Raw genomic sequence first — 27995 nt, forward strand, 5'->3', positions numbered from 1 at the left:
ATCATTTGTTTCCCATCAGTCACAGCGGCGTAGCTGTATTACAAGATGGCGACTCCCGTGCAGAAGTCCTTTTGTGTCATGCAATTTGCAAGGTGTGGTTCTTTGTTGTTCTTGTGGAGATATGTGAAAGGTAAAGCGTACGAACCACCTGCCAGACTTGAGAAACGGGATTGTTACAGCTGTTCAATCTATCCCTCCAGACATGCTGGGAAGAATTGGACTGCCGGATGGATGTGTGTCACGAAAGGTGCTCACATTGAACATGTATAAAGTACACTATGAGAACTTGTTGAGTTATTGTTTCCTTCCACATAAGCTTTTGTCATTGTAGCCCACATAAGGTAAATTAAACGACTATGAAATCCCGATAATCATTTTTGGACACGCTGTAGCTATATCAAGCTCGTGTCATGTATGTAGACAGAGGGCGCTGAGTAGTAAGTTAACTTTCAGACCGAAACGACACGTATTTCTTTAAACCAACATTCAGAGATAATATGCAACTTCTCGAACCTAAGCGACGCGGCAAGCTGCAGCTATTCCTTGTCACTTAGACCTTTTCGCATTATCGAGCGAAGTGGAGTGATCTTCAAGGGGAGCGGAGTGCGCACCTGCTGTCACACAGGAAGGGGGGGAGGGGGTTGATTCTGGTAACTTCATTCCAAACAATGGGAATCTGAGATAGTTACATGAAGTTTTTTCTTTTTTTGTTAGTAACACTGAAATTGCAGTTGGCGAAATAAATATAATTGACGTTGTTATTTGAAAGGATAATGCTGTTCGTTTGGGTTTCCTAGAAAGTGGTTGCAAGTTTTTAGCTTGGGGGGACATTTTATACAGGGTGTATCAAAAGTGATAGCGCAAACGGAAACGATGGAAAGCACAAGATAGTATAAGCAAAAAAAATTGAGTAAACATGAGGTTGCAATCGAACTGTTTGCGAGATAATTGCGAATGTATGGTTACGATCCGACATCGACTTCGATTGTTTTTTGTACACATCGTACGCTTGTCTCCTTGCGCACTCCGGGGTTTCTTTGTTTAAAACTGAACACTGACGAACATGTAACATACTGTACAGTACAATAGTCCTTGGTAATAAAGGCAACAGTAATGTCTAGCGAAGTGAACTTTTCAATTCTGTCATTTTTACTAACGTAAGTAGGACTATGACAGATCACACGTGGAAAGCATGCTTACCGAGACTTTATTGCTACTACTATCGTGTACTTTTCACATCTTCAGTTTGCGCTATCACTTTTGATACACCCTGCATAAAATGTCCCCCCCCCCCAAGCTAAAAACTTGCAACCACTTTGTAGGAAACCCAAACGAACAGCATTATCCTTTCAAATAACAACGTCAATTATATTTTTTTCGCCAACTGCAATTTCAGTGTTACTAACAAAAAAAGAAAAAAAAACTTCATGTGACTAACTTGTGTTCAGTGTTGCCAAACGTATCCCTTTAATTAGACACTGACCTGAAACGGTGCCTCAAATCTATTCGTATGTTTTTGTTTCACATTCGAGGTCAGGTGATGCAACCATAAAAATTTTCGTAGCTGCAAGCACATTCAGTGTATTATCAAAAGCGAATCGTAAGTGTGGCGGTATTTCAGGAGATTTCTTTGAACTGTCTTTTCCTTACGGAAGAGCCTGAAATAAGACGATGTAATTTACGACCCTATTTTGTGAAACACCAGATAACATCTGGGGATGGCGTTTTTAACAAGATGTTAAACACTGTAATTGCTGTGAAGTGAGACTCAGTACTTCATATCTAGTCGGTTGCTTGGTGAATAAGGTGATATTTCTTTCTCTCTTTAACTTTTCTGCTGACTTATATTTCTGTTTCTCTATGTCTTTCTCTCTCCTTCATCCCTTCCTCTGATTCTCTCTCTCTCTCGCTCGCTCGACTGTACTCATTTTTGTCAATCTTTTTCCCATCTCTACCCATGTGTCTCATTTTCGCTGTCTCCTCACGTCTCTTCCTCTTTCCTTCCCTTGACTGATTCTTTTCTTTCCTTCTCCTTCTTTGTCTTGCCTTCCCTTGTATCTCATTTCTTCTTTCTCCCCTTCTCTCTCCTTTCTTCCCTTGTTTGTTTTATTTCTTCTTTCTTCCTCTGTCTCTTATTCTCTCCCTCTTTCCTTCTCTAGACTGTTTGTTTAATTTCTACTTTCTCCTTTCTCTCTCTCTCTCTCAATTCTCTCTCTCTCGTTTCTTCCTTTGTCTGTTTTCTTTCTCCCTTTTCTCTCTTTTTTTCTTCCCTTGTTTGTTTTATTTCTTCTTTCTTCCTCTGTCTCTTATTCTCTCTATCCTTCCTTCTGTTGACTGTTTTATCTATTCATTCTCCTTTCTCTCTTCTCTTTCTTTGTCTGTTTTCCTTCTCCCTTTCCTCTCTCTTTTTCTTCCCTTGTTTAATTCTATTTCTTTTTTCTTCCTCTGTCTCTTATTCCCTCTCTCTTTCCTTGCATTAACTATGTTTGTTTTCTTCCATCTTTCTCCTCTCTCTTTTTTCTTCCTTTGTTTTCTTCCTCCCTTTTCTCTCTCTTCTTTCTTCCCTTGTTTGTTTTATTTCTTCTTTCTTCCTCTGTCTCTTATTCTCTCCCTCTTTCCTTCTCTTGACTGTTTTATTTCTTCTTTCTCTTTTCTCTCTCTCTCTTTTCTTCCTTTGTCTGTTTTCTTTCTCTCTTTTCTCGCTCTTCTTTCTTCACTTATTTGTTTTATTTCTTCTTTCTTCATCTCTCTCTTATTCTCTCCCTCTTTCCTTCTCTTGACTGTTTATTTTATTTATTATTTCACATTTCTCACTCTCTTCTTACCCTGTCTGTTTTCTTTCTTCTTTCTCCTCTCTTTTCTTCCTTTGTCTGTTTTATTCCTCTCTTTTCTCTCTATTTTCTTCCCTTGTCTGTTTTATTTCTTCTTTCAGATTCTCTTTATTTCCTTCCCTTGTCTCTGCTTTCTTTATTCTCGCTTTTTCTTTTTTCCTCCGTTGACTGTTTATTAGTTCTTTTTGGTTTTCCTGTCGCTTTCTCTCTTTTTCCTTACCTTGTCTCTAGTTTGTATCTTCTTTCTCCTTTTCCCTCTCTCTCTTTTCTCCTTGTTTTCTATCTTCTGTCTCCTTTTTCCTCTCTCCTTTCCCCTTTGTCTGTTTTATTTCCTCTTTCTGATTCCTCCTCGGTCTCTCAATCTCTGTTTCCTTCTCTTGCCTCTGTTTTGTATCTTCCTTCTGCAACTTATTTATCTATTCTCTTCACTTCTGCCTCATTCTATTTCCCTCTTCTTCATCGTTCGTTGCTCCATTTCTCTGCTCTATCTTTTTCCTCCTCTGGTCTTGTATAATGAACCATGTTTTTATTTCATTCCTGTCTCTTCTCAAGCTTCACAATTGCTAATCTTCATCTCAACTGATCCTGCAGAAAGCAATATAAATTTTCTCAGCCAACCAATGACTGGTCAAAATATGGTTACTGCACAACGCAAATTTCACAGCTGCAATTCCTGTATAGTTCATAGGGGGATTATTATTCTATTTACCATCTTTTAATGTTTTTTAAGGATATATGTATGAGTTATGGTAGAACCTTAGTGTTCACCTCGCCTACTCGTTATAAGGTTCCCAGCAGTTATTACCATTGACTGTATATTTCTTGTGTAGTGTTCTTCAAAATGTTGATAGGTTGTGGAAACTTGTTAATTGTTTACCTATCTACCTTACAGATACCATCAGTAGCACCACATCTGAGAATGGAGGATGGTACAAGGTTATACCGTTCCCCTTTCTGGAACAAGGATGACAAAGTGCCAGAAGTCTCCATCACCAGATTCATCTTCTCAAGGATCAGGAGCATCTTGCCTCAAGTGGGGGACAAGGCGTGGATTGTAAGGATCTTTTTGCAGAGAATATATGTTGTGTACATGTATATATGTGTGTGTGTACAGGGCTACTACAAAAGAAGAAAACACTTTCCATGTTTTACAAATCCAAAACTATTTATGTTATCAGGAAACAATTTTCACTGTTTTATGAAATAATTATTTAAGTTTTGTGTCGGGAACTCACAGATGTTCAATATGTGCTTCCTTGTGTCACACGGCACACATCAAGACGATTATCAAATTCAACCCAAACCCGGTGTAGGATACCTGCGTCTACACTTTTGGAAGGTTGTGGAATAAAATAATAAAATAAAACGTCTTCGGAATGTTGGGCACACATAATAATTTGCTGTGGCATTTGTAGTTCCAAACTCGCCCTTGCTGTGGACTTTTGTGGGCTTCGCTGAAAAACAGCACAGACAAGATCTACTTTTTCTTCTGACACGGTGGGTCTTCCCGTACTTTTACCTTCACATAAACACCCTGTTGTTTCAAATTTTCTGTACCAATCGTAGGTCGACTGTCTAGCAGGTGCTGGTTTTCCGAAACGTGTTGGAAAATGTCGTTGTACGACAGTAACGGAGGAGTTTGTTTTGGCTAGTTTAAGAACACAATATGATTTTTCAACGGCGTTTGCAGCCATCTTAGCAATTGTTGCGCCCGAACAACAATCAGCGACAACAACAAACACCAAGAATGTGGCCTATCGGAACTCCCACAGTTCCTCAACCTAACAGTGCAACATTTATGTCGATATTACGAATAGTTTTTGTTTTATAAGACATTGAAAGTGTCTATTTCCTTTGTAGTAACCCTGTATAATGATCATTTCCAGGGGCAACAGACTGATGTCTTAGAAGCAGTTTCATTAATTTGTATATAATTCATGAAACATATAGCCCAGGTAATTTATAAGTAGTTAATAATCTTTCTTCTTGCACAGCGAAATTTCTTGAAATGTATTCTGTGAGCACTATTTAAAAATAAATTTGAAGGTAACAGACTGCCACAATTGGAAACTTATGAATCTGGATCTTCTGAATCAAAGTTAGTGGAAAAGTACTTGAGGAAGAATTATTTACAGACAAATTTAAGACTTTAGAAATACATGTGCAGTATATTCGCAATCCAAAGCTGTTCTTCTTTAACGCAATGTATAGAACTTTGCTTTTCACTGGCATATAATTTTGACCATCAAGGTTGACAATTTTCTGGGATAGGATATACAGAAAAACTCACGCATAATTTCATACAATATTATGGGGAGTAAATAAAGAAATCAACCCTCTCTTCAGTATGTCCATGAAGTAATAGTGCAACTAAATGTTACACTAGTCACTGTTAAGGTGATTTGAATAGAAAATGGTCTTGGATAACCTTCTCTTCTCTTTCAGACAGACACTGTAAACGGAACCAGTGTTAAATTCTCAGAGTTGGAGACACTGTCGAGGAAAGTGGCTAGCTCCCTTACCAAATTAGGACTCAAGAAAGGAGATGTCCTGTACTTTGTAACTAACGAGATGGCACTCCTGGAGGTCGTTGTAATTGCAGTATGGATGTGCAATGGCGCCGTCAGGGGAGGGTTTCCAGAAGACCCTGAAGGTAGTAATCATATTATTATTATAGATTTGATACTTGGTGCATATTTTTGTGTTGAGTACTTTGTACAGTACAGACGAAATGTATGTGTGTCTTAAAATTATTAGTTATAGTAACAAACTATTTTCTGTGCAGTATTATACAGTGTCCCAAAAGTCGGCAATTTTATGAAAGATACTTGGAATTACGAAAAACATTGTTTGAGACGTAAATTCAAAATATATGCCGCAAAGAATTACTGCTACCCGTGACAACCAGTGCTACTGAGCTCAAAACGATAAGCTAAGAGTTCACTTCTGGTGTTTGATTGATTGAGTTGGTGTTTTAAGTCCACTTTATGCACAGTAAGGCTAATGGAGACAGGACTTGCAGTTTAAAGTGGGATCCGAACCACTATGTACCTCCACCAGGTATTGAACCACTTTTGGTGTGTCTCGTTCCTAATCAGGAAAATTTATTGGTATCTCGTCTGCCCCAATCGTGTCTTCCCGTTTCGCCCATTCCCCCTTTCGCCCTGTACCGAAAAACTTATTTTATTGACCCAAGCGATAACACGCGCCAGAACGGATGTACCGTTTCGCCCAGAGGGAATTTTTTGAATGTGAAGAAAAATGTGAAAGCCATTTGTGGCTTCCAAAGGGGAGCCTTGTCGCATTGTTTAATGCATTAATAACATAAATGCAGATATATATATATATATATATATATATATATATATATATATATATGTACATAAGAATACACAGTACAAACACAATAATTGCGCGACATCCTTCGTCGCATTCCCAGCACGATTTGTTACAAGATCGCGAGTGAATTCGATGTATATGACTCTACACAATTGGGAGTTTTTACTTTCATATTTCCTTGGGTCGAAACGGTACTTCCGTTCTGGCGCGGGTTATCACTTGGGCCAATAAAACAAGTTCTTCGGTACTGGGCGAAACGGGAATGGGCGAAACGGCCCTGAATCGCCCCAATGCTGCAATTATGTCAATCAACCTCTCTACTACAGGTGTGAAAGGTAGGTCGTTTCCTCACTGAACAGAATTTTGTTGATTAAATTCTCATTTCTTCCACTTTCATCATCAGCAAAAGTGGTAAATTTAACAATTACACAAAATTTAACACAAACCAATTAACGTACCTCCGCGATGGCGTAGTGGTAACGTAGTTTCCTTGTAATCAAGGGGGACCGGGTTCGATGGAGGCACATTGCACGGAGGTTCACAAATTTGCACTGAAGATACATATATTTATGACATCCTAGAATTTTCTTAAAAAATGAAACATTTAAAATCATAGAAACAGATAGTGACTGTGTGTGTGTGTGTGTGTCACAGAGAGAGAGAGAGAGAGAGAGAGAGAGAGAGAGAGAGAGAGAGAGAGAGGGGAAGAGAAGGAGAGGTAACAGTTTCTAATTAGCTTTCTATAATTGGAGATTTTTCTACATTCAATTAATAAATACATTTATTATTAACAATTCTATTTGAAAAAGGGAATTATATCTTTCTGGGTTTAAACTAATTATTACATTGGAATTTATCAGATTATCAAGATGTGAATTAACAGGAGGATACTGAGAATTTAATTCTCACTAGATACGAGAATCTCTAGCAAGCAATGTTAAGATTTCATCATCGACATCTCATAACAATAAAATAGTCTAATTTAGAGCACAAACATTACCGTCATATTACAACGGACGATATATTTTTCTTTTCTTCGAGGAATTGTGGACAAATATGAAAAATATACACAGGTGTGCATACATTAGAGTTAAGACTCAAAGACGAACGTCATATTGGCATTTCATGCCAGTTCTTGTGTCAACCAATAGGCAAATTTTGCATTGCAATTTTGAATTATACATTAAAAATTACACAGCAAAATTATAGCACTTCCTTGTCGCCAGAGTTGAGCGGATGGAGGGGAAAATCCGTGACGGCTCTTGGCCAAAGATTCTTGTTTGTGATCGCTCTACGGTACACTGAACTTGATAAAAATAAGCAGAGGAATACCTTACTATACAATTTACTTACCACATCTTTGAACTAAAATAATCGCTCTTCAATGTTGATGGTGAAATTTGAACAGCAGATAGTAAATAAAGCAAGAGGTAGGAAACACTTTTCTCTGACGTGGTATTCACTCTTTTATAAAATATGTATTTTCAGATTTTCAGGCAGAGTTGATGAAAGACTGCAACACAAGATTCGTCTTGTGTGACAGAGACACTGTGAGCCAAGTGAAGAAATCTATATCCTTCCTAAGCGATAGTGTAACCTTGCTCTCCATTGGTGACGTTAAAGAGGCAATTTCATTGGACGAGCTTCTCAAAGATGGTGGTAATGGTGAGTCATTTAGCAATATACAAAGTGTGCATTGTTTTCTCCCACTATAAAATTCCTTCAACAAAACACTGTAGTCATACTTTGCAACTTGAATGTAGGTGACTTAACGAGGACCGATTGCACCCCCCCCCCCCCCCGTTAGCGTTTGTAACTTGCTAATCTTACAATCTAATCGAATCTTAAATCTCCACTTACAATTACATGATTTTTCTTTATCCAAAATGAACAATATACCTTTTAATGTATAAAAACACAAATGAAGGTCATTACATGTTTTTGAATTGACGGTCCTGTGATTCTTACAGAATGAGCTTACTATTAAGAAAGTAACGATTTTATAGATGAGTGAAATTAGACCCAAAAAATGCTACTAAGTGCTTCATGGGTAACTATCGGAAAACCTCTCCAGCTAAAGAAAACAAAAACTAATGCTTTTAACGACATCTTGAGGAGAAAAGGTCAGCCATTTTGGAATTTATGAATTAGTTCTGTTTTTACGGCCATGGCTGCAAATCAATCAGCTTAGAGACTTGATCCTTGTTTCAATTGTTCCATTTATCATTAATTTCAGAGTGTCCCGATGACGTTGATGTGGATCCAAAAGAAGATGTAATTTGGCTTCCTACCACCAGTGGCAGCACAGGGCTACCTAAGGGAGCGATGCACACCCACCATTCCGTGCTCAGTTTGGTATATAATGGCAGGTAACAACAATAATTTAACTGAATGATTCTGTAAGTTATCGAAATTCCAGAAATAAGATTTTAATGTGAGAGTTCGGAGATTGAAAGCCCGCTAGGTGTTCGAAAGCTTTTTATTGAATGAAGTAAGTAAAAACAAATAACAAAAGAGCTTACCTATATCAATATATTAACGGAGTCAAGTCAAACCAGTGGGTATTCACTAATCTGGTGTAGCGAGTAGAAGAGTCTCCCAAAGGATTTATAAAAACATTATTTATAGATTTGATTACTTTCTAATAATTATTATTATTACAAATAACACACGTAGAGGATAACCAAACCCGGACTCTAATACCTAAGCCGGACCCCCTTCCTGTTTCCGTTAGTAGGTGCTGCCGCGTGGTCGCGATGGGCGTAACACGTCAAGAATAACGAAAAGATTGTGTAGGGAAGGTATCAGCAGTAACGTGCAAGTATCAGGTGCTGTAGTCCGCCATGACTAGTTTTTGTGTGAATGAAAGTTTGTACATCGGTGCACAACAGTGGGAATTTTGCTAATTAAGAGAGAGATAAGTAGCAATCTTGTTACAATTTAGACACTAGTAAGTATTGTACTTTGAAATTATGATAATGGTTTCTTTGAAGATTCTACGTGTGGTTTTATTGTATAAACAATAGGACTCCACGAGTACAATGCCCTAAGTAGGACCGCTCAATGAACGCCTAACATTACAATTGTAATTGAAGCAAAGGGTCGTTACTCGTTAGTAAAGTCTTTTTACATATTGTTTCAGATGTTCAAGGGAAAAGGCAATGTAGGTGGGAAAAGGTGTGATGTCCAAAAAATGGAAAGGGCGGTTGACGCAGTTAGGATATTGGTAGCCTATATTATATTACTTTCGTACATCTATATTCATTATGCAAGCTCAATAAATGTAATTAATTTACTACATATTATATATTTACATTTCTTTGCGTCTTTTCCAATTTTTGGAACTTGTTAAAAGAGGGGTCCGACTTTGGCCACGTTTTCTCCGTTGTTACTTTTCGTCCCTTTTTACAGAAATGCTTGCTGGCAAAGCATCATTCGCTTTAAGGAGGATTAAGTTACTCAAAACGTTAGCAAACATATCAAAGAAACCATTTTATTAAATTTCTAATAGAAATAATATGCCATAATGACACCAGGGACGAAAAACAAAACGGGGGTCCTACTTTGGTCACTTTCCTCTACTGTTTGCTATAGGGATACATTTAAGCTTACATGTTCATTCATGCACTTCTCCCAAGTGTATTTTAGTTAAATGTTTATTCATTACTATGTACATTAGCAACGCGTACGAATACATTGCAGGTTCGCCTATGACATCGAGCCCTGTCTTATAACCTTCCGTAATTTCCACGTTGCTGGACCAGCCATGTCGTTGATAAACCTAATCCATGGGGTTCCTATGTACACGGCCCCGGTTTTTGATGAGGAGAAATTCTTACAGGCTGTTCAGACATACAAGGTAACTAGGTATAGCGTCAAGTGAGTGCTTGTACATATAATATACTATATTTTGATTAACTTCTCTACAGAAAATTAGGGACTACTGTGTATATGTAGAATATATTTGTTCCAAGACGTGTCTTGTTACTATACCTGCCGCAAAATTAGTTTGGTATTGAGAGCTGAAGGAACACGCGTCACGGTGTTGCCATATCATGCGGTACAGTACGCACTTCAGCCGTCTGACGCTGTGTCGAGGAAAACGTGTTATGAAAAGGAACAACAATGATGAAATGTGTTATTGTTTTTCGAGGAAAATGGAATAACAATGATGACAACAATGATGAATGTGTTATTGTTTTTTCTATTCATTTCCATCTCCCTTACAACATGAACGAATTAATGAAATGAGCATTGTTTACAGGTTACCTTTTCAATCCATTCTGTATATACACTTTCAATAATCATTTCTTTCCGAAGTCGCCGTTAAAGTCTGCCCGTCTTTCAATTATACCGCAACTGAAGTGCACAAAGTCCAGTTGGTGGGGCGTCTGACTTTCACGCGTGAGACCCGCGGTGATTTGTGGAACTTTTTCAAATATCCAGAGCGGCTCCGGGGTCGACTCAGCCCAAGTGAGTACCTGGGGCAAACCTGTGGTAAAGGCGGTTGGTGAACCACATCACCGCATCACGTCCATAATATGGCCTAGGTCGGGGTCGAGAATGTGTGGAGCTCTACCTCCACATCTCCATATGCCTCCATACTTTATTTTGGGTCCATTATTTTTTTTTGTATGAGAATCCCAGATATTTTATGACTGTCCTTAAAGATGTTTTCCCACCTTGAAAAAATGCCGAATCTTTCAACGAAACGCGCAGTTTCCCAACAGTGGGATGATCTTTCCTCCTATAATAAGAGTAAATATGGCGAGAATAGCATCTTGCTGAAAAGTATATAAATTTGTCACGCGTTTACTGATATTCCTATTCTTTCCTGGGGTTTCCAATTGTGAAGCCTCGCATTTATTTATTTATTTATTTCTACCACATTATATTTTTCTTTCCCTATGGTAACAATAGTGTTCTTAGACACGCCGAAAGCAGCAGCAGTCCTGTCCAGAACTTTGTTTACAGAAATGATTCGACCCCATTGTTTTTCTCTTGCTCAAATTATTTGCGCTCAGAACAAACCATCTCTCGCGTTTGTCCTTTGAGACGAATTCCTTTTTCTTTTAGTGCATGGCCTCTTTGGTACATTGTCATCTCGAGTATTGCCTCCCGTGCTTGACATTCTTCACACAAGCACACGACACACGCAAGCAGAACACAGAAAATTATGTACAAAAAATAACACACTAAAGCAACACGCTATATACAACAAAGAATACTCTAAATTCAATAAACACTAAACAAACGGACTGGTTAAAATATCACAGTAACGCAACACAACAAACAGTCAACACGTCCTCTCCCAACAACATGAAATCTGATCGCAGGAAGAATCGCCCGATAAGCGGCAACACCGAGAAAAACGTTTTCTGTTGCTAGGTAACCAGGGCCTGGGTGAAACACTGGGAAGATTTTGATTGGCTCGCATGCCAGCAACCCACCCTCCCGCAGTGACGTAGACCGGATTTCAACACGTGGTTCTCAAGTGTCAATACCAAACTAAATTTGCGGCAGGTATAGGGAAAGGATTTTAAGGTGGAAAATTATGGTCGGGAAAGGGAAAAAAGGTTATACAAATGTTTTCCAAAAGTTGCTGACAAAATGTTCTTTTTTTTCTTTTCCTTCTGTATATAATGCGCGCGGACCGCATAGAGAACTGTGGTTCTGCTGAATAGGTTTTGTTGAAGTTTGTGTTTTCTCTCGCGGGTTTTGCTACATTATCTTGGGAACTATTTGGGCTGCAATGATTATATTACACCATTTTGTAGTTCTCGTTCTGATCTACAAAATGAGACTACAGGATTTTATGTAGCTGCTCAAGAATGAAAGCCATTTATTACTTTTCTATCCAATTTTCTTTTATCGAAGCATGAAAGAAAATTAAGGGAAAAGGTGCTGAAGCATCAAAGAGGGGGTTAAAAGGGGATAAATGTGCTAATCAAGCGAAAAGGTGCAACAAAGTGTGTTCATTTTACTTGATTTCATGTCCTAAAATGCATATCTCAAGCGATCGGTATGAAAACAACTATATTTTTGGAATGGTGCTGCACCTCAAAATCCGTTCCCTACTGATTAGTATATTAGAAGGACAATATAAAAATGTATATACTATGAAATACTTACGTTTCGTGAGTATCTGCGTTCCAAAAAAACAACGTAACAGAGAGCAAGGCAGTGTAAAGGTTTTTTAACGTGTTTCGTGTGTAAAGGTTTTTTACGGACTTTTTAGATTTGGGGTTTTTAAATTTAAGATTAGAACATGAAGGTTTTATGTGTATGGGGTCAGTTGATATTGAGTCAACTTTTTATCCATTTTAACCTGTCTTTCCTGCCAACTCAATCCTTGCCTTAATTGACGCAGCTATGTAAGTGATCATGCAGGCCTAGACGAAAACCTAAAGAAGGGACCTTGAAACTTTTTTTTTTCGGAAAGCAGATACTCACGAAACGTAAGTATTTCATAGTATATATATTTTTATATTGTACTTCTAATATACATAACGTGAGTAAGTCGCACACGCCTCAAATATGAGTACATATTAGTATTTAACACAGCTAACAAATGGCAGGACATTAATACACCCAGTCCCCCCTCAGGTGCACCATGCAGAGAACCAACTCTCTGTAGCTGCCAGCAGCCATTTTATTGAAGTTTTTAGGGAACCCGTGGCGTCGTACGGACTGTGGAGACCAGTGCTCCACGAAGGTCGGCTATTCGTCGTTACTCTATATAATGCATGTCAGCAATCAAAAGTTTGACAACTACAATTTTCTCTAATAAGATGTAGAAACGTGAATAAACATGAAGAAATGTTTTCTTGAGCAAAAGCATCATTTTCTAAGCTACCTATAAGCCGTGGGCCACCTCTGGTACACATGGGCTACTTTGGGAACAGATGTAACTTTTTTTTAGCAATGTTACAAAAATATACATTTGGTACACATTGTTAATTAGTTATAGGAGTTAACTCTTTTAATTTCAGAAATTTATCTCTCATTCGAGATTTGTAAATTGCCCTAGAACCTTAACTAGGTCCACCTTTCCGGCGGGTCAGGACTCATTCTGTATACGTTTCGTTGAACAACGAATCGAATTATGCATATACAGTCCTTCCACGAACAACACATGTCGAACTTACTTTCTCTGATTAAGTCATTCCCAAACGTGCAGTAACATATTATTTTGAAAATTCTTAACCACATTTAATATTTGAATGTGCTTTCATGTTATCACAAGTCAAAGGTCTGCTATGACGTAGAGTTGTCAAAATGTAATACAGTAAAACCTCGTTAATCCGGACTAATGGGGGGATAAGTTGACCGGTTTAACGAAAGTCCTGATTAACTGAAATAACCTAAAAGAACAGTAGAAAGTGCATTAAAACTCCGTTTATAGCAACAAAACACGTTTATTATGGTGTATTTAAAGGGCATAGGCCTAAAATACACTATACAGTACGGTACAAAGTCTGCGGGAAACAGAATTTCATCAGTGGTTGACTGCCTTTTCTTTGGGAAGTTCTCTTCTTGACTTCTAGCCACATTTAAAACCTTGCATTCTGCTTTTTGTCCTTTTGCCTGTCCGGATTAAGCTAAGTCCGGCTTATCGGGGTTCGGATTAACGATGTTTTACTGTACTATACTTCGTCTTCTTCTTCCTCTTTCCCCTTATAGCGGGCGGTTGCCTGTATCCAATCCTTCAATCTCTCCCGTTCCTTTGCCATCCTCTTCATTCCTCTCATTCCTTCTCCTCTCTTTTGTCCTATTTCTTCTATTCCTTTTCGAAAGTCTTCCGGGGGGGCCTATCACTTGTTCTCCTTCCCTCTGTTCTAGCTTCTATAAATTGTTTTACTTTTCTATCTTCGTCCATTCTTACCACATGTCCGAACCATTATAATTGTCTTTGTGTCAATTTTTCTTCTATTGGCTTCTGATTTAATTCTTCTCTGATTCTTTCATTACTTACTCTACCTCTTCTTGTTTTACCAACTATTCTACGGCATTTCATCTCTACTGTCATTTGTCTTACCCCCTTTCCTCTTACGTAATACTATGCAAACTGACTAATTATTCTTTTGTTTCAGCCAGGAATTGTATGTGGTTTCTTGACCTTCGTTCTGTGGCTGTCCAACACTCCTTTGGCGGAGAAGTACGACATGAGCAGCATCAGATGTGTACTTACAGCTGGGGCTCATTTGTCGGAGGAGGTTATCAGTCACCTGATGTCCAGGTTCCCGAATATGAAATTTGTAATCAACGTAAGTTGCTTTTTTATGTGATTATACTCATCAATGTGGGGTGGAGCTAGTGTGAATTGGGTCATCAATAACGCTCTAATTGTGTTTAGTTTTCCAAAATAAAGTTTACAAATATTTTCTGCGGTATGATTACAAGTTGCAGCGTTACCATCATGGTATCTAGAAAAACTTTCGTTTAATCATCATCACTCACACTCATCGTCGCGAGAGAAGCCTAGAGTGGCAGAAAAGCGGCGTAAAATAACAAAAGTACATATAAATTGAAGCAAAACGTCTTTCTGGGTTTTTAGGCACTAAAATATTAACATCTCTTCCACCTAGAGACCCTGGGCTGCATCTTTTGCAGGCTGACAACGTTCTGGCGCCTTGACCCAGACAATAATCCTCTGTAAGGCTTGTGTCGTCCACAGGTGTGATTGTCTCTCGTCCATTTAAGCTTTCTAACATTCATCCCCATCGCCGCGATTAGCCAAACGTGACATAAAAGCGACGTAAACAAAGTTTTAATCAAAACATCATTCCTATGTGAAGCATCATGTTTCCATTGTCAGCACGGCACAGCAAAGACAATGTGATTTAAAGGAAATCAAATGGAAAGTAATCCATGAGCGTTCTACTCGGATCGGAAAACTTCGGTTCAGATCGACACCTGAGCGAAACGGTCGGCCGGAATGCCTACCTGCGAATTAAAACCCGTTGTGGGTTCTCGGGCCTTGGAACTTAAACTGAGTTTTGAAACTAACTATAAATGAGTAAAATTAGTTTAATGTAGTAAAGATAATTCCCAGGACATCCGCACATTAAATCTAATTTTGAGAGCACTAACTAGAAAGCTTTCCATAGATCTAATTGTAATGGTTATTTTTCTCTTCATCAAAGTGTAGAAACCAACCCTGTGGGTGAGCACGCTAAGCGGTTGACTTTCGATCTCAGCGCCTTAGTTGTATTTTTGAGTGTATTTTCATCAATTTCATCTAATCATCCTCATCGCCGCGATTAGCCAAAAGTTGCAAAAAGAGCGACGTAAAATAACAAAAATACAAACAAACGAACCAAAGTGTAGGAGGACTGCGTGTAGAAAATTAATTAAACTTTACAAATTGATTTTTGAGATTTCGTCGACAGGAATACTTTCTCCTACATCTTTTATGTTTAATTGAAATATATGAAAAGAAAAAAAAATAGTTCCCTTACTCAGGACCCTCTGGAGCCAGTTCGAAACATCGGACTGAGGTGAAACTTGGTATAGGGGCTATGGAGACTATAGAGAAGCGAATGCTGATGATAAATAGAGTAGTTCAAATTTTCACCGCCAGGTGGAAACGTGGCACTGACATCTGGTGCACAGTGAACATCCCGGGAACGCTTCGTGCGACCATTGATCACACTGTCTTACGTTTCCATATTGATATAAACTTCAATAAAGTTTTCCATGTCCGACTTCTTCTTGTTACTTCAGCTCCACATTTCCACCTGGTGGTGAAAATGTGAACTATTTGTTTTTCATCAGTATTCGCTGTACCTTGGTCCCCATAGATTCAATATCAAGTTTCACCGTTGCTTTGAACGGGCTCCAGGGCAACTTTAATGTAGATTAAAACGACCTTTACTCCATTGTGCAATATTCTTTTCCATGCTTTTATTCTAGTGTTATGGAATGACAGAAGTTCTATATTCTACCTCAACTTACACCACATTACTCTGGGAGGAGGAAAAAGGATTGAAACATAACCCAGGTAAGTATACAAAAAATAACAGGATTGAAATTAGTTACCTTCGAAGTGTTGAATTTGTACCCCTACTACAAGCATGAAATGTCTGCTCTTACAAGTGCGGAACTTATATTTTACGCTTCTCCTTACTCAAGAAAAGAATATATTTTATCAAAAGGAAAAAAATCTTGAAATGATTTTTATTTTTCAATTTTATCAGTGGCGTCAATATTTCATTGCTTATTAGCTTTTTTTGTGTATTAATATAATAAAACAAAACTACACTTGCGCCATCTATATTACTTCATAACTCACCAATTCATTACATTACAAATATTTGTTTCATACAGTAAAACATCGTTAATTCGAACCCCGATAAGCCGGACAGGCAAAAGCCCCCCCCCCCCCCAAAAAAAAACAGAATACAAGGTTTTAAATGTGGCTAGAAGTCAACAAGAGAACTTCCCAAAGAAAAGGTAGTCAACCACTGATGAAATTCTGTTTCCCGCAGACTTTGTACTGTGCTGTGTAGTGTATTTAGGCCTATGCCATTTAAATACACCATAATAAACGTGTTTGTTGCTATAAACGGAGTTTTAATGTACTTTCTACTGTTCTAGTAGATTATTTCAGTTACTCCGGACTTTCGTTAAACCAGTCAACTTATCTCCCTCATTAGTCCGGATTAACGAGGTTTTACTGTACCTTGTTCAGTTTTATTTTCGTCTTACTTTTGCTATTCATTAGCAACCCATACTCTAAACAATGTGCAATCAACTATGCAAACCATACAGTTTTAGCGCAAGAAGTAATATTACTATAGTCCGTGAGATATAACTGTGCCAATTTGCGCCTGTCTCGTTTCACCAGTTAGAGCGCCAGCGAAAGAACCAATCACATTACACTTCAGAGATGACGAACTGAAGGCGATTGGGCAATTGAGTCACGTGCACTTTATGACGTCAAAAGTTTGATAGGAAAGGTCACAGTTCTACATAACTATGCTGATATTTTCATTTCAATTTTCCAACCTGCTATTAAAATATGAATGTATTTCAAGTTGTGTAAACGTCTTAATTTTTTGACAAACGCAATTTCATGAATGAATGTTACTATTTTACAGCTGCCCTTGGTTCCTTTGTTGGTATGATTCTTCCACATTTTGAATTCAAGGTAAGTAAACAAACTCAAACAATTTACGTCAAGCCTTGCTTTAGAATAATAAAATTAATAAGAGTGACGGTTTATTTCTTTTGAAAAATCATTGTATTTCAAAGTTTTAAAGGCCTATTTTGAAATGAAGACTTTTAGAAACAACAGCTCCCCTTAAAACAGACTTCATCGTTAAAAATTAAGAGATTGAACGTAATCCATAAATGCTAATGAAATGTGAACCATTATGCTTAGAGCCTGAATTTTTAGTCGCTTGATTATTTGATTTATTTTACTTCTCTTTTCTGCCACTTTTGGCTAATCGCGAAGATGAGGATGAATTGTGTTAATAATATTTATTATTATGTGCAAAGATATGACAAATATTTAGCAACATTTTAAAATTATCTTACGAAGTCAAGTTTTGACTAGGTTTAGTGGTTGAAAATAGCAAAGGGGTTTCATTGTAAACTTTGGAAATTTACGAAGTTTCCAAGTTTATTGACTGTAGTTTGTTAGTTTTATTTCGAGTGTTGAATTAAGGTAGCAGTCGAATTGGATCAAACCTGAGCACTGTTGCCAACCTCCAAAATAAGCACGAGGATATTTGACATATTTCTTCTTGAGAAAAATTATGATTTTTAAAAAAAAAAATACTTTCAAGTTTACTGGACCAAATCTGTGTTTTATTCAGTTCTAAGCAAATGTAAAGGAATTTGAATTTACATACTTAAAAAATTGGAAAATATATGTTTTATCTAAAGTTAAAGTCGGTATTTAGTGGTTTGCGGGCTTATATTTACATGTGGAAATATGTTTATTTACCTAAAAATCCGAGCGTTGATTATGATTGATAATACGAGGGTAGTTCAAAACATTTGCACACTTCCATGACCCAACCTATTCCCCGTTCACCATGCACGATCCCTGAGAAAGTTCAAACTTTTCTTCACAACCTATCTTATCGATATCAGCCTATAGGGTCTGTCGAATTTACTTCATTTTTATATAAATATGTTCTTTTAACACAGAACACTACGCTAAACTACATATGGAACTTTTCGCAAGCTCAGATATGCATGTTAAACATAGGAGTTAAGTTTTTATGAATGTATGACACTGAATAAGTTATTCGGTTAAAAATGTCAACTTTTGATAAGAATGCGTAAAAGAATAGCTGTATCTTTTTATATTACAATATATTTGTAATTTGCTTTCAGATTCTTGATTCAAATAGCAACAGAGGTCTTGGACCGGGAAAGGTTGGCGAAATTCTTATGAGAGGGCCCGGAGTTATGAGAGGCTATATTAATCGTCCTGAGGTAAATTTGCTATTAGAACGTTAACGCACTGCAAAACATAACACTTAATTTTTTCGTTTCTTCATCAGTAAAGAACGGATTTTTATGAAGAAAATTTTAGGAAAATATGAAATTGAAAATGACAAAATATGAAGAAATATGAAAATGTATTTCGAAGTATTTCTACGACTCTGGTCACAAAATTACTTCCTCAGTATATACTGCACATCATACGCAATAACTCCCTATTTATTGCAGTAAATAACGACAAGTTTCGCCATGAAATTCCATTCACTAGCCCCTCCCTCTCAAACATCCCCAAGGGTTTGAGAATCCACAGTAATCGTTGAACATAAACATAGATTTATGGCTAAGGCAACATGGTTTCGCACCATTTTGCTCCAGAAATGCTTGGAAAACCCCAAAGAACAGGAAAAGGAACAAATATACCGTAAACATATTGTTGGCGTTTCCACGAAGATTTTTATAATATAATTAAGACAACTTCGGCATAAAACATTAAAATATAAACAAAATATGAAGAATTTGGTAAAATATGAAGCTTTTGTCAAAATATTATGAAATATCATTTTTTCATGCGCAATGGAGTTTATGCCTATCGGAACGTATTGATCTTAAGTTTTTTCGCTGTCCGGTAAAAAATAGAGAATATGAAATTTCATAAAAATCCTTTCTCTATTCATCAGTCTCCGCACCTTAGTTAAATACAGGGTTTTTCAAAAGTCATTCCATCATTTAAATTCACTATAACGAGCAGAGATATTTCAGTGAAATAAAGTTTGCACTGCACAGCAGACTTTAAAGCTTTACCTGGCAACACTGCACATTGAGATGATCAACTGACTGCGAGCGATCAGATGATTCCAAGATGGCGTCGATTCAAGAGGCAGGTAGATTGGCAGCAGAGGACCAACATCATGGCCCGCAAGGTCGCCAGTCCTGGCTCCATGTAACGTTTGGCTGTGGGATATGTCAAGAAGGAAGTGTACGAGAAAAAGCCAGGAGATTTGAATGACCACACGGCAAAGATGTCTACAGTCATCGCGGGCTTTTCGGCTTCAGGACGAAACTGCAGGAATGCATCGATGTGAATAGTACCCAGTTGGAGGTGTGGCGATGAGGACGACAGATATGCAGTGTTGCCAGGTACAACTTTAAAGACTGCTGTGAAGTACAAACTTTATTTCACTGCAATATCTCTGTTTTTTACGAAGTTATAGTGAATTTAAATGTGAGGACTTTTCGAAAACCTTGTGTAATAATAGTTCCGGAGAGCATACCAGTGTGTAAATTGTGAAGAGATGAGGGCTTTCCCCAAAGAAGAAACACAAACTTTCACTTTTGAATGTGGATTGTTCCTACCAATGAACACCTCTTTCAATGTGATTCTTTGGATATTTATAAAGTTAAATTTTCTAACCTCCTAACTTCCATCGTTTTTCATATTTTGTACAATTGAGCCTGAAAAAATGCCTTTGCCATAACAAGGAAACGAAGGTAGAGCTATATTGTGTTTGTATATTTAGGTGTAACTCATGTAATTAGTAATGCGTTATATCATTATAATTTTCTTTGTATCAGAAAGTCCGCAATCATTCAGCAGTGTGTGTTAAATTCAGGCGCGTCGCCTGATAATGTTCGCACGAGCACGTGAACACTCATGTATGTCTTAAATTACGTACATATTAAATGCACACGCACACATATAATTATTCGAAATAATACTTTGTTTGATGTACGAGTATATCCACACAATCTACTCTGACACGACTTTTTTCACGTCTGATAACTTTTATAGATAGTTGGTAACACTGACTCTCACGGTGTTCGACGGAGGGAATTGAACAGAATTGCTGTGCGTGTTGCATAGAACTGACAGCTAAGGGGCTGTTGGCCACTATACCCGGAAGATGTTCACTTCACTGTGCGAACACTGATGCAAGCGAAATACTTCTTACATTCAGCACCAGAGTGCAGCATATACAATGCATGTTTAGGGGTAGTCGGAAAGGTCTGTGCTACATAGTTGCAAACTTGAGCGAGGATTCGCTAAACCTGACGGATTTTAAGCAAATGAAAGCGCATGTCTAGTGTGTGTTCTTGAGTCACTTATTCGGACAAATCAGCAAGTAGTCTTGTTCGCAATAGATACATTTTTATATATCCTATACGCCTTTATGGCGTGGTGCTAAGCACAGGGGAACACTTTACTTTTTTTACCTTATATATATATATATATATATATATATATATATATATATATATATATATAATAAATAAAATAGAATTGTTAAGGTTAATCTTTTTTCATCGCACAGTACTCTTAATTAATCAATTCAACCCGAATGCGTTGGATAGGCAAATGACACATCCTTGGCGTTTGTTACCATTTGCGCATATACAAGCGACTCGAACCCAAAAGACTGCCTCTGGAACGATTCATTTCGTGCAATGTATAAGATCAAGGTTGGTAAACATCTTTATAACGACAATGAATAGATGTTACTATATGCTTTAAATCAGTGGTTCCCGAAGTATGGGGCGCCGCGAAATGTCCCAATATTTTCACTGAATTGTTAGTCAATGATATGAATGTTTCAAATATGTGCTTATTTAGTACTTTTTACGTAAACAATGTTTCCTAATTCGAAACATGTGATTATTTTTTAACTAAAGGCAAGCAACATTACAAGTAACTGAGCGTTTGCAAGTGTTAGGCCTTCATTCTGGCTTTGGCGCCGTGAAGCGAAGAAGTTTGGGAACCCCTTCTTTAAATGGTCAAAAATCAATCTTTCTGAACCATGGCATAATCATGTTAGGAGGAAAAATACGAAACGTTGCTTGAGAAATGTCACTCACATTGACTGATACTACAATCTTAAGCATTGCAACAGAGATATTGAGGTCGGGGGCATTCTGTATAATACCCAAATAGTATCTTACATATACATAACACACTTTTCCTGTACTCTTGGGTGGACGCGTTCTCCCCTCTGTCCCACTAACGATGCACGTGCAATCAATGCTGAATGAATATCGTTGGTTAACATGGTCCGTGTAATAAAAAGTCGATTGCGAAGTATGGAAGTATTGAGTTGTACATACCTGAGATTGCATGCTATACTAATTAGTTTGGACTAGCCATTACTAATTATAAATAACGTAATTAAAAGGGTGTTAGTTGTATTTAAAAATCTTGTATTACTTCAAATATAGCGTGATTTTGGGGGGAAATTGTTGAAAATAAGTTAAACTGTTATTCTAACGTTTTCAATTGAAGATGAAGTTACAAGGGAGAGGAGTAAATCTGCATTCAGTACAGATACATTATTGTGAACACCCGTATGTGAACCGCACGTGACGCCACTGGTTAAATTAAACTGAAGGAATCGACCATGGTTGAAATTAAATCCATGCATGTTTCAAATAGACTACACTTACCATATTAATAAAGCATAGATTGTGTATACCATCCGATTTGTTGATACTGCAGCAAATAGCCTTGCATATTCGTAATCAACAGGTCAGAATTATGAAGAAACCACTGAAAAAATCAGCACAAGCACTAAATTCATTAAAATGTGTATACCAGTGTAATGTGCGTGGTCTGACCCTTTTCGAAGACACCCAAATGCTCACTTTCTTTCCACGTGGTACACCTTAGATTGCATTTAGCACACTAAGGAGGCTCTGGCGTCTGGACTAACGGCTCCGTGGGATTCGTGTTGTCTTTGTTTTGTAACTTCATCTATTTCAATCATAAACCATCCATTCTCATCTTCGCGATTAGCCAAAAGTGGCAGAAAAGCTAACTAAAAGAAACTAAATCAGTGGTATCCAAACTCCGAGGCGCCGAAGTTTCGCAGGGGAGGCGCTAGAACTTTGGAAAAAAATATTTCTTTTTCTAAAAATTCACAACGTGTTTATAACAAATATATCAATGCTTTCATCATTTGTCGCCAGGAACGCTTACATTATTACTTTTTTATCTGTATCATTGCAATTCACATTGGTTGTTATGTTATCTGTCATGTTTTTTAACTGCACTTGCACCTTGTAGAAGAAAACCACGCCAATGCTAAAAGCTTCATTCATAGTGTATTTGTACAAACTTTTGGCATACCCTTCTGATATTTATACACACTGAAGGTTATGAATGTACCTCTACAAGGTACAAGGGAATCGTACATCTTTGATTTATTGTTTTGGTGTTTTTGTCCACTTTATACACTGTAAGGCTAATCGGGAGTGGACCTACAGTTTAAAGTGGGATCCGAACCAGCATGTGCCTCCACCGGGTCCTACACCTTTGAGACTAGTTGCCAGCCTTTAAAATGAAGTTGCTGCTTTGAAAGAGAGATTACAGGTAAAATCATTGTTGATTTCTTTCATACATTGAGCGCATTGTTAGAACAAACAGTTCTACAATTAAATGAAGAAATCCAAACATTGCTGTATGGCTGTTTTTAACACAAGTAATCCGGCCTTTCTTATCTTCTAATCTCATGAATATCGTATGGCTGAATGAAATGACACCAACTTATAAATATTAAAAAACCTGTACACCGCCTGTATTAATTATACACATCACTTGTATACTCATATGTACCAACAGTAAACAAACACATGAAGACATTTTGTGTTGATCTTTCATGGTCACATCACATGTTTTTATCTATTATTACTATTATTATTATAGAGTGGAGGCGCGTGCAGATTTTGGCAGCCGAGGGGAGGTACGACAGCTAAAATTTGCATACCTCGGAACTAAATCAATCATTCAGTGTAATTTGTCCTTACATGGCGAAGGATCAACCATTAAATGTTATTTCAAAGATGTGATCAGAGAGGAAATTGAAGATATTCAACCAAAGAACTTTGGATCAGCTGCTCTTCGCTGTCGCCATAAAACTCCATATTTTTCAAAGTGATGAAAGCCAGAAGGTGCCAAATGAGTTGAACGAGAAGATAAAGGCAATCAACAGATTTCTTTTCTTCTCCTCTGCCAATACAAGAACAATGGAGAGATGCGATATGTTCTTTTTCTCATTGGTTTTCGATATCCAATAAAATTCTGAAGCTCCGGGCATTGTAAGCATCTGGCAGTGTCTAATTCGTTTGGCGCCAAACTGATGCCCTTCCTTTGTTCTAGGCAACCGCTCAGACACTTGACAAGGAAGGGTTTATCCATTCTGGAGACTTGGGTTACATAACAGAGGAAGGATTCGTGTACGTTGTAGGAAGGATTGGAGAAAACTTCAAGTACAAATCACATCACGTAAGTAACAGTATGGTTCAAGTCCTGATTCGAAAGCCAGTTCGGTGTCTTTGACATATCTCGAGAGGAAACCGACTGAACGCATATCTGGTTTCGAGCCAGCACATGTTCTTCTGAGAATGATGAAATAAAATTATGAATAAACTACATTACCCATAAGGGGCGACGGTTTGCGATCCCATCATTCTGTAGAATGATACGCTTTTACCTGCAGTATTTAGACATCCAACACGAACTGCGAGGACGTTACACTTCCAAGGTCTCTACATAGTTGAAAAAAATAGCACAACACAATAACACAACCTATAACCTGTCCCAGCTAACTGTAGAGCAGGGACGCGCATATCGGCAGAGGAGGAGGAGGGATCGAGTGGTGAAAGCGCAGTGTTGCCAACCATACGGTCCAGACCTTAGTCCTTACGCTAAATGCACGGCTTGTCAAAATTGGCTCTTGCAGTTTTATCCCTAATATTTCCCTAAGAAATTCTTAAACCAATCGTACGGCCCTGGAGACAAGAATACGGTCCGTTTGCCATGTGCGTACGGTATTATCCTTTTCAAAAGTTTGCAACGCGTACAGGAAATCGGGTAACTCCCGTCGCCCATTACGCAATCCCGTTTCTCTCACTGTTCATTGGTGGAGCCGTCTCGCGTCACTACTTGCGCAGACACTTGTTCTCGATAGCCTGGTCTACAGTTAGCTGGTATGGAGTTTAGGAAAGATAACCGCAACCTCACGTTATGAAAGCTCTAAAGAAACTGAGTTGGCAACATCTCATTTACTCCACGTGGACTTCACAAGTATTGTCAGTTCGTAAACCGGACGCTATTGGTGGGAGAGGTTTGAGGGGAGGATCTACTGGGCTCCACGTGGACTTGAAATATGTTTTTTTAGAGAGGAAACGGGTCTCTCGGATCTTTCTTTGAAGTAAAGTGGATTTCGAATAAGGACTTGAACTTTACTCCACATCGTAACTCATAATAAAAAGTCAAGCTCTTTACCATTTTCACGCAAATACCTTCATGATAAAGCTGGCCCCCGTGGCGGAGTGGTTAGCACATCGCGCTATGACGCCAGGGATCCGTGGTTCGAATCCTGGCCTGGGCATTCATCAATTTTATCATATCATTACTCATCTCAATCTTCGCAAATTAGCCAAAAGTGGCACAAGAAGCCAAGTAAAATCAATCGATAAAGCTCGTCAGATGTCTATCGTGATTCATGTATTTTTTTTTCTAGTAAAATGTACACTCCTTTTCACATAAAGTGGCACTCCTTATAGAGTTGAACAGTTGAAGTATCTGAACAGGAGTGTGCACACAAATACAGTGTGTTTCAAAAGACGCCAACTCAAACTTTGATCGCTTATAACATGAAAACCATGAAATAAATTTACACAGCGTTTTCTGCATTATAAAGCCTCGTCAATAGAGCTACTAACGACTGGGGCATATTAAATAAATATTAAAATAACATGGCATTACTGTAGACTATTGCTATTTGTTTTATCACTAGCACTTTTCTAGTTCGTTGCACTTTTCGACACTAGGTGTAGTGCATGTGTATCCCGGTGTCAGGCTGGTGCAAGGAAATGATGTTCAACAACGTAGACGAATAGCGGTGTTTCAAGTTCAGAAGATTGAACAAATGCCTGTCCGCTGCTTTGAACGTGCATGTGATTAGTTAGCACACACCACGTGACCATACGAAGCACGCTATACCGCTTCAGAACGTAGCGCAAACGGTGCAGACACCAAATTAACGAAGTAGGCGCGTCGCTGTTGCACCGTGTAACCAACTATACTCGCGAGTGCAGAGAGAGTCGAAAAGTGTAGCGAACTAGACGGGGCTACTATGTGCAGTCATGAAGTAACCAGCGCGCGGAAGAAATCAACTATAGTACCACAATGGAGTTCATTAGTGGTGACGTCACAAGCAGACGACGAGCTGGAACTGAGTCCAAACAACAGGCAAACGTGTTTTCTTCCTATTCAAATCAATGGGATTTCCCATCGAAAGGGGTAGTTATGAAACAATATTATGATGCGTGTCATACATCAATGTAAAGACGAGATTTCGGAGAATACGACTATATATGGCACATATCTTACAGAGAATAAGGTAAAGAATAACCGGAGTAAGAAAATCATGCATTTTCATAACATTCCACTTCCGAGCACAGCCGAAGCTCACCCGATCTCAAGTCGGTCCAGCTGCCGCTATGTATGATGGGAGACCAGCAGCCTCAGGCGATTAAACCGGCGGCGCCCATTGGCTGCGATTCCGAATCTGCTTCCTTTCTGACATTCGATTTACTCATTTTCCAACTCCATTTATTCTTTACATTCTCATCTATGTTATATATAGACGTATTCTCCGAAATCTCGTCTTTACATTGATGTACGATGCGCATCACATTTTTGTCTCATAACTGCTGGCACGATTCTTAAAGTTACATTTTGCAATGGGAAACTCAATGTATTTGAATAGGGGAAAAACACGTTTATATTTGTTTAGACTCAGTCCCAGCTCGTCGTCTGCTATGACGTCACACTAACGGAGTCCATAAAAGGAAACTCCTTTCACTTGAATTTCCTATAAGTCGAATACAACATAATTTCCCCGGGAATTTTATATTTTTCATATTACTCGAGGGGAATTTTCTTCTTAGTGTATCAACACAGGGTGTGAGCATATTAGATTTTTATACATGTTATATTTTGCCTAATACTGGCCAATACTATTCCTTATAGATTACCCCGAGTCAAGTAGAAGAAATCGTCCAATCCCATCCTGGTGTAATGGAAGCAGCCGTTGTGGGAGTTCCCGAGCCAAATGTTGTGAACTTGATTCGTGCCTACCTTGTTAGGAAACCTGGTCATTCTGTTACCAAGGAGGATGTCATTAAGCACGTGGAAGGTAGGTTCTCATAAATATGGAACTGATTTTTAGGAACTCAAAGAAAAAATGAAGAAATATATATTTTTTATGTTCTAAAAATAGCGGAAATATGTGGCTAAAAGTAAAAAAAATTCATTCAAAATGGCCGACTGACCCACACTTTTTCATGTTAACATACCGATCTAATTTTTTGCACAGTTTCTTCGAAATATTGTGGGAGGTAGTGTTTACGTAACGTTGATTCATCGGGATTTTCTCTTGCATACGGAATTTTTAAGAAATGTATCTGCACCGACTCTGGTTCGTTGTTTGTGTTTTGTTTCAATTCTTGATATCGCATTACGTACAAAGTGATCGAACATGCGATTGACAATTTGCCTGGCAGTACTTATGCACCTCACTGTACTTTTACAGGACGCTATAAATTATAAGCTACTGCTTATAATAATAATATTAATAATAATAATAATAGTAGAAGAAACGTGCATTATCTGCTCAGAGATCTGATTTCCTTGCATTCGCCCCTCCCCCCAAAGAAAAAAGTCCAATTCTCACACTGAACGCCACTGAATGATTTGATTTCTGTTATTTAGCGTCTATTTTCTGCTACTTTTGGGTAATCGTGACGATGGAGATGAGTGATCATATGATTGATGAAGGGACACTCACAAAGAAACAACCATGACCATGCCGGGAATAGAACCCAGTATCCGTGGCGTTGTAGCGCGCTGTGCTAACCACTCCGCCACCCAGGTCGAACGAACTTCAATGTTGCGTTTATGGGATGCATGAATAAAATTCTTGTGTTAATATGGAATACACTTAAATGATTTGATGATAGCTTGTGCAAAGAAAATAGTTATGACATTTAGGTTAGGTATTCTTCAAGAAGAATATATTTGTGTTTCATTTTCAGAAAAGGCCCCTGAATATTTGTGGCTGAGAGGAGGTGTAGAGTTTCTGGACGCCTTGCCCCTCACCAGGGCAGGAAAAGTCTCCCGCAAGCAGCTTTTGGAGATGGCTACAAGAAAGTAGCCAAACAAAGCCAAGCATTGATCATGTAACATAAGTGTGTATACTGTAAAAACTGCAAATACAAAACAAATATATCTTCTGTGATTTGTTTGCTGTTTCTGGCCTGAACGTCTTCCTTTCATATGCTGGAAGAGGTGTGGTGTAAAGTAAAGTAACG

At 38.1% G+C, this 27995-nt stretch overlaps 2 protein-coding genes across 2 annotated transcripts in view; one reads left to right on the forward strand and one right to left on the reverse strand.

Annotated features, from left to right (window-relative positions):
• LOC145984970 (sex peptide receptor-like) overlaps window positions 1-27995 on the reverse strand; it is a 215909-nt gene that overhangs the window by 159839 nt on the left and 28075 nt on the right. The gene's annotated exons all lie outside the window — the stretch shown is intronic.
• Window positions 1763-27917, forward strand: LOC145995368 (uncharacterized). Its single transcript, XM_083131990.1, has 13 exons — window positions 1763-1806; window positions 3724-3885; window positions 5277-5484; window positions 7659-7835; window positions 8407-8539; window positions 9873-10029; window positions 14264-14437; window positions 16086-16173; window positions 17273-17322; window positions 18522-18623; window positions 23776-23901; window positions 26656-26821; window positions 27720-27917. Exons 2-13 carry the CDS (start codon window positions 3751-3753, stop codon window positions 27836-27838), a joined length of 1635 nt encoding a protein of 544 aa, XP_082988116.1. The 5' UTR covers window positions 1763-1806; window positions 3724-3750; the 3' UTR covers window positions 27839-27917.

The sequence above is a fragment of the Lepisma saccharinum genome, chromosome 1 (assembly GCF_977018435.1).
Source record: "Lepisma saccharinum chromosome 1, izLepSacc3.1, whole genome shotgun sequence".
Lineage (NCBI taxonomy): Eukaryota > Metazoa > Arthropoda > Insecta > Zygentoma > Lepismatidae > Lepisma > Lepisma saccharinum.

What these genes read in the sequence shown, in the direction of transcription:
- LOC145995368 (XM_083131990.1), top strand. Translation starts at nt 3,751, where the DNA reads ATGGAGGATGGTACAAGGTTATACCGTTCCCCTTTCTGGAACAAGGAT. An exon ending in AGTTTGGTATATAATGGCAG is followed by an intron (nt 8,540 to 9,872) that starts GTAACAACAATA and finishes AATACATTGCAG; the next exon opens with GTTCGCCTATGACATCGAGC. An exon ending in AGGATTGAAACATAACCCAG is followed by an intron (nt 16,174 to 17,272) that starts GTAAGTATACAA and finishes ACTATTTTACAG; the next exon opens with CTGCCCTTGGTTCCTTTGTT.